General features: G+C 31.2%; 1 protein-coding gene and 1 pseudogene across 1 annotated transcript; one reads left to right on the top strand and one right to left on the bottom strand.

The window, feature by feature from the left end:
* The first annotated feature begins 4,492 nt into the window (after positions 1 to 4,492).
* On the top strand, positions 4,493 to 6,853 carry LOC119614617 (LIM and senescent cell antigen-like-containing domain protein 1). The gene is given in 8 exon segments (XM_037970732.1): positions 4,493 to 4,650; positions 4,738 to 4,857; positions 4,924 to 5,229; positions 5,310 to 5,451; positions 6,245 to 6,272; positions 6,275 to 6,364; positions 6,439 to 6,579; positions 6,654 to 6,853. Coding segments are annotated over 8 exon segments (1,074 nt in total). The 5' UTR covers positions 4,493 to 4,600; the 3' UTR covers positions 6,851 to 6,853.
* Positions 6,854 to 10,669: 3,816 nt separating this feature from the next.
* Positions 10,670 to 12,505, bottom strand: LOC119614615 (annotated as a pseudogene).
* Between the last annotated feature and the right edge of the window lie 263 nt (positions 12,506 to 12,768).

Genomic DNA, 12,768 nt, shown 5'->3' with positions numbered 1-12,768 from the left:
AAACGATTCTAAGCCGATTGGTATACTTTAAGGTGGGTCTAGGACGAATATTTTTGTATGTTACAAACATCAGCACAAATCCAATATCCCTCCCCACTAAAGTGGTGTAGGGTATAAAAAACGTATTGAAGTATTAATTATAATCGTTTATCTTCGAATATCATTACATCTGAGCAATGCTGATATCTTAAAACACAAAACTAATAATGTTTAATTCATGCGAAAAGTCCACATACCGGTATAGAAGTAAAACATAGCTTATGTCTATAAATATAGTACAACAACTATAAAATTTCATTAACAAATATGTACCTCCAAATATTTTGGACCTAAAATTAGGATCTCTATAGGCGGATGAAGGAAGAGTCAATGATAAGACAAATCGTTGGAAGAAAATGAAGAGCATAATCTACGAAAACTAGCGAAACGTATGGTTAGATCTTCCCTGGAGTGGAATCGCCAAAGATCTCGACTAAACCGGCGACCTAATGTAAAAATATCAAATGCAAGTGTTATTCATATATCTGAATCTGACGAATTTGATAAAGTCTCTTTGATTACTAAATTATTGAAGTTTAACTTTTGACATAATATCGGGTGAAATATCAAAGATATTTTTTACATACTCCACTTGAATAGAGGACTAACAGCAGCTTGCTGCACAATCACTGCAACTATTTTCACTTTATTCTCATAGAAATAAATGAAGAAGAATTATGTTCTTAAACCGCTCTAAGGTCACGGATAAAGAAACCTTCTTGGCTTCTTATAAGGTTATTGCTTTATTATGTTGCTCGGGATTGGTCACAAAATGACTGTTAAGAATTGCGGAAATCATGGAATGTCATCGGATAGGTAATATTAAGCAGTTGAAATATATGATTTTAGTGCATGCAAGGAGAAGATTAATTTGGATTAACTCTGATTAAGATACAATCCTTATTGGTCCTCATGGACCGTAGCTACTATTTAATCAGGGTCTCATAACACCTCCAGCCATCCTTACCCAGTACAATAAAAAAAACAAATTTTTAAAATATTTGTCATATCAAATCCTACATCCGTATGGAGAGACTGCAAATTGCCAATAATCTACCTAGAATCCCTCTAAGTCCTGGTCCACACATAGAAACTTTTGTTTCATAACTACGTATTAATTGCATTGATTTGTTGTTGTACGAATGAGAAGAATAACAAAACAAAACAAGTTTCCGAGTACGAGAAACTCCGTACCGCGAGAGAGATGAATGATATTCTTTCTCTCTCACTCAAAATCAAAAGTTTCCCAAAAAAAGTTTCCTAGTGTGGACCGGCAGTAAGGAATTTCATATGAGACTCTCGTTTCAATTTTCAAAGAGCAAAAAGCACTAAAATGACAGCACTTTATATATTTTTTACCACAGTATGAGTGAATGTGGTTTTTATCTGTCTGTCAATGAATTCTGTTGTAGTTGTTATTAGTGTATAGTGTTTTATGCGCCCACGATTATCTCATAATTTATAATTTCAATTGAATTGTTTGCAAAAAAATATGTCCCAATTAATGTTTTTTTTGTAACTCAAAGATAAACTGTAAATGTTTTAGTTTCATTTAGATCATCACTATTGTAATATGTATTGTTACAATTTCTATTTAAGTTTTTGTTTGAATTTAACGCGCCACATGTTGGTTGCAGTATATTTGAAATTTGTTTTGCTTTAAGTTGTTAGTAAATTGTTTGTCTAGTTGTATCTATAGTAAGAGTATTTTTAATTTTATTTTATGTAGATTTCAAGATTTCAAATTGATGATTCAAATTTTGTGTATGCTTTTTTTTCTTTTCTTTTTCATTTGTTTAGTTTAATATCCAGATGTTTATATTTTTAAAATTTGTTTTTGATATGACGTCATTATTTATTTTTAGTTGTATCTTCGTTTGAGACTTTTTTTGGACTCTCTTTCTCTTCCCTGTTGTATAGTGATCTCTATAGTACTCTTGAAAGTATGCTATATTTGTCATTAAGTTTGGCTGGCATGCAGAAAAAAAACTCTTTATAAAAATTATATTGCAGAAAGGGGGAATTTCACTTTTAACATTCTTCTTTTCTCATTAAAAATTATTTTAGAATGTTGATGAGTTAAATTTTGTTTAATTTAACTACAATAAACGAAATAAAATATTTCAGTAGCCAGAGAATGGAGTAAGATACTAGTTGTCTTCTTAAGCATGTAAATTATTTTGAACTTTTAGCGATAAAAAGTTCAAATATTTTGTATAAATAATAAATTAAATTTGATTAAAGCAAAAGAAAGAGTTTTAAAAAGTTAACATTATATGTTTATATATAAGAAGAAAATTTTTGAGAATTGCAGTCAGTGGGTGTTGTTCAGAAAATGCAAATATTTAGATATGTCAGTCTTATAGTAAATTATATGTGATCCTGGTCTTGAAGAAGTTACCAATGGTTTATTACGCACTTTTTAAACAAAATTCTTTTTATAAACCATTAATAACATTATTATTCGTTAATGAATACAAACCAGTAGAATTGAACAAAACTTGGTGGTTTCATTACCTGAATATCGAATGTAAATATTGATCTTGGCATTGTAGTGAATGTCAAGATCAAATCTTACTGGTCTTCATAATTTCTTTCAATGGTTTTCTAACAAGTTTATTCTTTATGTCAAGAGTGAGTGAGAGTGTCTTGCTCTAAAGTATTTGTGGGAAGTATCCTAGCTAAGAAGCATCTATTCCCCTAGTAAATAGATCCCACTATGGCTGTTGTCTTGTGCTAGGTTAGGTTAGCAGGTTGTCCTCAATTTACGTCACTAGGGACACACGTAAGTCCATCGTATTGATACCTTTGTGGTGCCTGAAAAGAGAGAATGGTCGACGTATTAGTACCATTCGATCTGAAAAAACTCTGGAAACCTATCCGAACCATTTAGTCGCACGATTTATGGAATCTATCTTGGGGATATTCACGTCAGTTACTTGCTACCTTGCGGATTCAGTCTATGATCATCGACGGCAGGGCATTCAGCAGCTTCTGCAGAAGTCATTACTTTTGTCTAGTGGTAATGATTTGAACTGGTTACCAATAGACAATGATTACTCTACATAGAGGATAGGACCAGTAAGTCACCATATGTCCCAATATGATTCACTGTATAACCGATTTTACTTACGCCTCGATATTTTATTCTTTTCTGGTACGCTGTCCATGTTGCTCGGAAAACATTACTGGATATTCAAGGGCATGTTAGCCCCTTCTTGGTGTGATTGCAATCCGGGTGAAAAGAGGTGCTACCTGTACCTCAAGTCTGACGGGACTATAAACTGGTGGTTTCAAACTTGCGCGGAAAAAATTTTGGTTAAAATACTAACTATGAAATCTATATTTCGGGAAAGGTTCGGTGCTGGTACCGAAAATGAAGATTTCGTCAACCCGTATACCTAGAATGAGTGTGTCGAATCTTTTTCCCAATGAATATGTCTTATAATAAAAAGTGTACTGGATTAAATGGTGATGGATGAAAAGTATCATCCAAGTAATATGTAACATTGGATTTTCCTTCCTTTTCAGTGTATGTTCAGGGATTAATCTGTTCATACCGGACTTACCACAATATATTCTTTGTGAATAAGAGGAGATTATGGTGAGAGATCAAGCACTGGAGCAAAGTGCTTGTATATAGCACCATGTAAAAGTATTGCCGCCTGCGTGTATGAACCATTGGGCAGATATGAGATCGTGGTCAATCAGAACAGAAAAACAAAGCCCCTTGTGAATCTAGGATCTACATTAAAAACTCGAAAATCTTTTACTTAATCATATCAGCTGATAAGGTTAAGTCTAAAAATGTATTGGACTGTAATAGAGCCGTAATCGAATACTCTTCCAGTCATAAGCTCGGCATTATGGACGACTATGAAATAACGAATGCATATGTAATAAAGGAAACTTGACGAATAACAAATCGTTCGACCCAACGGGAACTGAGTTAAATAAAATGGGCGAGAGAATCCCATGCATTCACTTGGAATAATGAAACATATGTACCTACCAATGTTGCGGGTGTATTTTAAATTTAAATTTTAAGAAATAACTTTTTAAGTAAATTAAAATCTCTGTGTTTTGAATTTAAATAATATCTAAAAGCAATTTAATTCGGTCCATTATATTCTTTTGTTGTCCAATGAAATGTAGAAAAAATTTAAGGAAGTTGACCAATCCATCAACAAAAAATATACGGTCACGAATAATGAAAAAAACCTTCCATTTTAAAAAACTTATCAATTCCTAAAATTTAATAAACACAAATCTGCATTGAAATTATAAAATTATGTCCACAACTGTGTAGTATATATTCTTAACCAAATATAAACATTCCAAGTATACAACTGATATCGAACGTTTTATTTTATTTGTCCAAGTGAAGTAAGCGTAATATTTTTTGCGGTGTTAAAACGTGATTCACAATTTGATAAAATACAACCACTTACAATAGCTAAATCTTAAAGGTTTTCGAAAAATTAAAAAGAAATCAGCAGTATACTATAAAACGTCGTTACAGAAGGACTGAATTTAAGAAAAACTAAATTTTGAAAAAAAAATGATTAAAATGGAAAGATCTTTTAGCAGAAGTCAAAGCCAATGTGCCGAGTATAAATTCAAATATTTCTTTTAAATACATAAATAATACAAATAGATAACTAATTAACTTCTTAAATTTTCTTAATATAATTTTAGATTACAGGCAGCTAACATGTCGTTGGACAATTTACATTGTACCCGATGTGCCGATGGTTTTCAGCCAAATGAAAAAATAGTCAATTCAAATGGTGAATTGTGGCATACGCAATGTTTTGTGTAAGTAGCTAAAGGATTGTTTTTATCAGCAAAATAAGTTACTAAATTGTGTATTTCGATTATCAGTTGTGCCCAATGTTTCCGCTCTTTTCCCGATGGCATTTTCTATGAATTCGAGGGTCGTAAATATTGTGAACATGATTTTCATGTCTTATTTGCACCCTGCTGCAATAAATGTGGTGAATTTGTTATTGGACGCGTTATCAAAGCCATGTCGGCCAGTTGGCATCCACAGTGTTTCCGTTGTCAGTTGTGTGCCAAAGAATTGGCTGATAGCGGTTTTATACGTAATCAAAATCGTGCCTTATGTCATGAGTGTAATGCCAAGGTTAAGGCTGAAATAACTGGTCGTTATGTGTGCCAAAAATGCCAGTAAGTTGAAAATGTTTAGGAAATTTGTTTTTTTGATATTTAAAATTTGTTTTTTTTTTTTTTTGTATTTTACTTTAAAGCGGTCTTATTGATGAGGAACCTTTGCGTTTCCGTGGTGAAGTTTATCATGGTTATCATTTCAATTGTACTGCTTGCGGCCAAGAATTAGATTCAACCGCAAGAGAGGTTAAAAGTCGTCCAGGTTTGGCAGCTAATGATATGGTGAGTGAATTCTGGAGTTATTTTTACTAAATGATCTATAAGAGACGTTTAGCATGACTTTGATGACACTCAGAAAAGTCCAAATTATTCTCAGGAAGTGTTATTTGTGTTAGTGCCTGTGAGTGGCAGGGGAAACGCAAATTTGTAGACATAGCGGGACTATATGGGAACGGTTTAAAGTGCTAGTAATGATCCGTTCACAGTAGCATTTGAGGAAACTGCACCAACCTGCTCTGAATTGTGATAATGTAGTTATTGAATTCCTGGGCAATTGTTTCTCACAATCCGAGATTGCCGAGGGTGTTCGTTTAGGACCCTGTTGCATTTGTAGCTTTTAATGGCTATAGAAACCGCCATTTGATGAAACATTTCCCGGCGCTAGCAATTTACAGTCTGTTGACGTCCAATGGTATGAGATTTTGGATGACGTGTCTAGAAGGAGGATTCTGCATAATAATCTGATGCTTCGGTCTTAGAATTGGGATTACCCGAGCGACGCTCCAGATATCTGAAATCACCAGTTGATGAATAGAGAGTTCCAAAAGGTTGTTAGATATTCCAAAACAATTACACCGAGTTTTTTAGCATTAACATCGAGATCTTTTGAGGGTTTTGATTTAAGATTTTGTTCTCTTAAGAATTTTTCAATAAAATACTTTTTTACGCGCAAAATTTTACAAAAGTACACCAAACCACAAACACTAGCTTTTTTTCTAAAAATATACATACATACAACATTATTTATTCTCAAGGTCATTTTACTAACTTTGTATTTTTCTCCGTATTATTTTAGAATGAATTATATTGCCTGCGTTGTCATGATAAATGGGTATACCAATTTGTGGCGCCTGTCGTCGTCCCATAGAAGAACGTGTTGTCACTGCCCTGGGCAAACACTGGCATGTAGAGGTTCGTATTAAACAAAAAAATTGTGATAAACACCAAACACAATTACTAACAATAACATCCGTCCATATTATTTTTTAGCATTTGTATGTGCCAAATGTGAAAAACCATTCTTGGGACATCGTCATTATGAGAAACGTGGCCTGGCATATTGTGAAACTCATTATCATCAATTGTTTGGCAATTTATGTTTTGTATGCAATCAAGTTATAGCCGGAGATGGTAAGTTGAAATATTTGAAATTTTTTGCAAAAAAAATATTAAATAATTTTTGTGTTTTTGTAACAATCATAAAGTTTTCACGGCCCTTAATAAAGCCTGGTGTGTACATCATTTTGCCTGTTCTGTGTGCGATACAAAAATGACTCAGAAATCGAAATTCTATGAATATGATGAGAAGCCAGTTTGTAAGAAATGTTATGAACGTTTCCCCACTGAGCTTAGAAAGCGTTTAAGAACAGCTCATGAAATGACTATGAATAAGAAAATGTAAATTTAACAAATCTGTTAAAAAACAAAACAAAATACGATTTTATAAAACAAAAACAAAACAAAACAAAATACAATACCTACAAAATAGTGCCTTGAAAAATAACAATATTAAACAATAATGAAACCTTAAATAGTACACTGCAACCGAATAATAATTCTAATAAATAAAAGAAACAAATTGTTTTAAAAAACTACAATAATTAATAATAATTAGTTGTTTTAAACTAACCTTTACAAATTATTTCTTAAATAGAAATAATGCGAAATACAAGTAATTTTTAAATTTATTTTAATATTTTTTTTAATGTATAAAAAAGCCAAACAAAGCCATAGTAAAATTGTTTTAAAGTAACAACAATAAATTATAACAAAACCGAAAATAAATTTTTATAAAAATTAAACAAACAATAAAAAAAAATTGAGTTTTTGTGTTAAAACAACAACAACTGCCTACCAAAAAAAAACAAAAACCATATTCTCGAAATGTTTTAAATAATTTTTATTTAAAACAAGTATTTCTCTATTTAACTTATTAGAATTAAATATTTTTGTATTGTCTTTCGTTATTTTAATTGTAATCATTTGTTTATTGTAATGTCTTTTTCATTAAATGTTGTAAATGTATTTTAATATACACGTCTTAATTTGTTTCGTTTATTCTTAACAGTGTTTTTTTTTTCTTATTTAATTTGGTCTTTTCCTTTTAGCAGCTATGTTAATTTCTGTTTTTTAATTTCCCCATTTAATGGTAACAATATTTATAAGGAATTTATATAATTTTAAGGATTTTTATTGTAGTTTGAGTCATTATTAATTTATAATTGTTTTTAATATCGTAATGCAATAAAAATCACTTTTAAAACAATAAATGCAATAATAACAATTCCAGTTCATGGTAAGAATATGCTCCCGAACAATTTGTATATTTATTACTCGCTAGAATTTAACAATTTGAAAGAACAAAAAGTACCAAGATTTTTCAGAAATTTGTGTATTTAATTTTATTTAATTTAAACTATATTCACTAGCATACATATATGAGTACTATACGAACAGATTACACTATAGACTAAACTATGGATTAGACTATAGACTTGACTATAGACTAGACTATAGTTAGGACTACAGACTATACACTAGCCTATAGACTAGCTATAGACTACACTATAGACTAACTTTAGACTAGACTATAGATTATACTATAGAACTAGACTATAGACTAGACTATAGACTAAAGACTAGACTAGACTAGACTAGACTAATAGACTAGACCTATAGACTAGACTACTAGACTAGACTATAGACTAGACTATAGACTAGACTATAGACTGACTAGACTATAGACTAGACTATAGACTAGACTATAGACTAGACTATAGACTAGACTATAGACTAGACTATAGACTAGACTATAGACTAGACTATAGACTAGACTATAGACTAGACTATAGACTAACTATATACTAGACTATAGACTAGACTATAGACTAGACTATAGACTAGACTATAGACTAGACTATAGACTAGACTATAGACTAGACTATAGACTAGACTACTAGACTAGACTATAGACTAGGACTTTAGACTAGACTATAGACTAGACTATAGACTAGACTATAGACTAGACTATAGACTAGACTATAGACTAGACTATAGACTAGTCTATAGACTAGACTATAGACTAGACTATAGACTAGACTGTAGACTAGACTATAGACTAGACTATAGACTAGACTATAGACTAGACTATAGACTAGACTATAGACTAGACTATAGACTAGACCTATAGACTACACTATAGACTACACTATAGACTAGACTATAGACTAGACTATAGACTAGACTATAGACTAGACTATAGACTAGACTATAGACTAGACTATAGACTAGACTATAGACTAGACTATAGACTAGACTATAGACTAGACTATAGACTAGACTATAGACTAGACTATAGACTAGACTATAGACTAGACTATAGACTAGACTATAGACTAGACTATAGACTAGACTATAGACTAGACTATAGACTAGACTATAGACTAGACTATAGACTAGACTAGACTATAGACTAGACTATAGACTAGACTAGACTATAGACTAGACTATAGACTAGACTATAGACTAGACTATAGACTAGACTATAGACTAGACTATAGACTAGACTATAGACTAGACTATAGACTAGAATATAGACTAGACTATAGACTAGACTATAGACTAGACTATAGACGACTATAGACTAGACTATAGACTAGACTATAGACTAGACTATAGACTAGACTATAGACTAGACTATAGACTAGACTATAGACTAGACTATAGACTAGACTATAGACTAGACTATAGACTAGACTATAGACTAGACTATAGACTAGACTATAGACTAGACTATAGACTAGACTATACTAGACTATAGACTAGACTATAGACTAGACTATAGACTAGACTATAGACTAGACTATAGACTAGACTATAGACTAGACTATAGACTAGACTATAGACTAGACTATAGACTAGACTATAGACTAGACTATAGACTAGACTATAGACTAGACTATAGACTAGACTATAGACTAGACTATAGACTAGACCATAGACTAGACTATAGACTAGACTATAGACTAGACTATAGACTAGACTATAGACTAGACTATAGACTAGACTATAGACTAGACTATAGACTAGACTATAGACTAGACTATAGACTAGACTATAGACTAGACTATAGACTAGACTAGACTATATACTAGACTATATACTAGACTATAGACTAGACTATAGACTAGACCAAAGTACTGAGAGTTGTATGCTTGATTTATAACGATTATTAATGGTGATTAACGCGTAGAATCTCATCTAGAAATCTCCATAGAATTATTATTAGACTAGACCATAGACTAGACTATAGACTAGACTATAGACTAGACTATAGACTAGACTATAGACTAGACTATAGACTAGACTATAGACTAGACTATAGACTAGACTATAGACTAGACTATAGACTAGACTATAGACTAGACTATAGACTAGACTATAGACTAGACTATAGACTAGACTATAGACTAGACTAGACTATATACTAGACTATATACTAGACTATAGACTAGACTATAGACTAGACCAAAGTACTGAGAGTTGTATGCTTGATTTATAACGATTATTAATGGTGATTAACGCGTAGAATCTCATCTAGAAATCTCCATAGAATTATTTAATTTCTGCAATTTATTCCAAAATTAATCGAACCTTTAAAACTTTCTGATTTTATGAATTCTCTTAAATATAATATGGATATAATTGTGTCTAATTAGTAAATCATGGGACTTATTACCGAAATTTGTTCCTTTTAAATAATTGAAAATATATGAAGATAATACTTTTGACAATAATATTATTTTTTTATTATAAATATTTATTAAAATACACTTTTCAATAGGAATAATATCAAGTACAGTATCAGACCAACAACATTTAAAGCTACCATTTAACATAGAGATTCAATATTAATTATATGCGTATAAACATATAAAATATGAATATACATATACCATGTTTTAATAATTGGTCATTTTCATAAACAGTCAGATTTATTGGGTTTAAACAGAAAGATTTAAGAAAAAATATATTCAAAATATTAAGTACAGAAATAATTTACTGTTAAACTAGCAAATCTGGCAGGTGTTGGTATATATGCAAAGAATATTATACGATTTCAAATCCTACAATTTCCATTGTTTTGATGATGATTTATTCTTAATTTAAAAAATTAGAATATGGTCGTTAAGTTTAAAGAATATCTAAGAAATTGCCACTTAACTAATACAAAAAATATGTTTTTATCAATATCAAATCAATTTTCATTTAACATTTTCAAACTATTTTAAATTATTTTCCACTTAGTTTAACAATTAAAGTAAACTTAAAAACAATTAGGAATTTTTGATTGGAATATATTTATCATTATTATGATAAATCTAAAATATAATTGAACTTAAGATTCAGCTAATTTCTCTAATAAATTATCTAATAATTTTAAATCTCTAACAGCTATTAAACCATTACTATTACACTTCCAATCCTGTCCGCTCTACCTTCCTTCGGTGTCCTCAGTAGCGTTAGTATAAGTCAAAGGTATGGCTTTTCCTTCTTTTATACTTGTTTAAAATCGATAATATCACCATTTAAGGAACGTAATATAGCTTGGGGTGCACAAGTGTCCCATTTAAACGTGGAAGCTTTACTCAATACATACGCATCTACTTCAGCGGTTATAACTTTTAAAGCTTTATGTCCAGCACCAGCTGAAAATGCAAATTCATAGCCCAAGTCCAGCAATTGCTGTAATAAATCTGCTCGTTCTGAACTCGAAAAAATACCCAACAGTCGTGAGCGTTCTCGGACGTTATCTAGTATTTTGCTGTGTGCCTGTAAGTCGGGTAATGCTATACCCCAAAATAAAGCAGATGTATAGATATTGTCTTCGATTTTATTACCAATGGTTGGGAAATAACGCCAATGACAGGCAAAACCGCTATTGACATCATAGACCCCTATAAGGACTGTAACACAATCCAAGCCAGTGGATGTTATGCCGGGAAATTGGTGAAAATAGTATCGCCGGATATATATTCAGCGGTGGCATCTGAATAGAAAACAGTTGCTTATGATATGTAATACGTTTATGGTTCCTTCTTACCTATGGGATCAATCCATATACCCAATTGACTATAATCCACATCATTTGGTAATTCAGGCAAATCCTCATGTAGTTCTTTATCAAATTCTACACTACGATGAACTTCTTCGGCTAGAATTTGGGCTGCCTCTTGATGTTGTTCTTGTAAAATTTGTAACAAACATTCCACAGTTTCTGTTACCCTCAGCTCCCACCACGATTGGCACATTTTCATCTTGAGAATTTTTAAAGTTAGGTGACTCTTCACCCTTGATATTTTCTTTCATTTCAGGGAACTTAAACGCAAAAAAGCAGATGAAAAGAAAGATACAAAAACAATTATGTATGTATACATAATAATAAAATAAATGCGAATAAACCAACAACAATATTTTAAAGACTCTCGACGCCTACAGGTTTTTATTGTTGGTTTATATTTTATTTCGTTTTACTAATTTACCTCTTCACCCACATCATGTTTTATAGTTTCCTGGATGAGAACGTCAGCCAAGGTCTTAAAATCATGTTCAATCTAGCATTCGCCTCATCACCGGTTTTCTCCTGCACCAGCAGTTTCAGTAATTGTTCATTGGAGCGGCAGATTCTGGCAATGTTGGCTGCCTTTTCGGAGGCGTTAATAAGACTTCTTAACAAGTGACGGCTGCTGTTGTCACCCATGATTGATATTGTAAATGAAATGACCTTGTGTTTGTCTTGCTAATTTTTGTGGAAGAAAATACAACTAAATCATTAAGCAACTAATTTAATTAACAAGTAAAACTTAATTTTTATTTACCTCTGCTCTATAGATTTGTTTATTTTCTTAGTTGTTTTTATTTCATAAACTTTTTCTTTTAATGAAGTATATTTTGTACTTTATATTTGCAATCTATTTTTGGAATGAATTGTTTATAAAAATTTGTCTTGCTTTAATTTTTCTGAGGAATTCTCTTCTAAGTTTGTTGTCTATTTATGGGCGATTGTTTGCAGTGTTGATAAACGTTTTAAAAAGTTATGATTTATGATTTGGTTATTAAAAGGAAACGGAAATAATTATGAAATTTTAAATTTAAATCTCTTCAAAATATATATTTTCAGATAATAGGAAACATATATCTGAAATGTTATTAAAATCGAATAATGTTAATCCATAAATTGTGAAGGTCAAAGTCAAATTATGCAATACCGAGAAACATTATATGTATGTAGTTTTCAGCCGATTTAAATGAAACTCGAGA

This window comes from Lucilia sericata, unplaced genomic scaffold, assembly GCF_015586225.1.
Source record: "Lucilia sericata isolate MDLA Ls3-8-SP2 unplaced genomic scaffold, ASM1558622v1 Contig003143F_arrow, whole genome shotgun sequence".
NCBI lineage: Eukaryota > Metazoa > Arthropoda > Insecta > Diptera > Calliphoridae > Lucilia > Lucilia sericata.
Note: the sequence above shows the minus strand (reverse complement) of the source record. Positions and strands in the feature narration are given on the sequence as shown.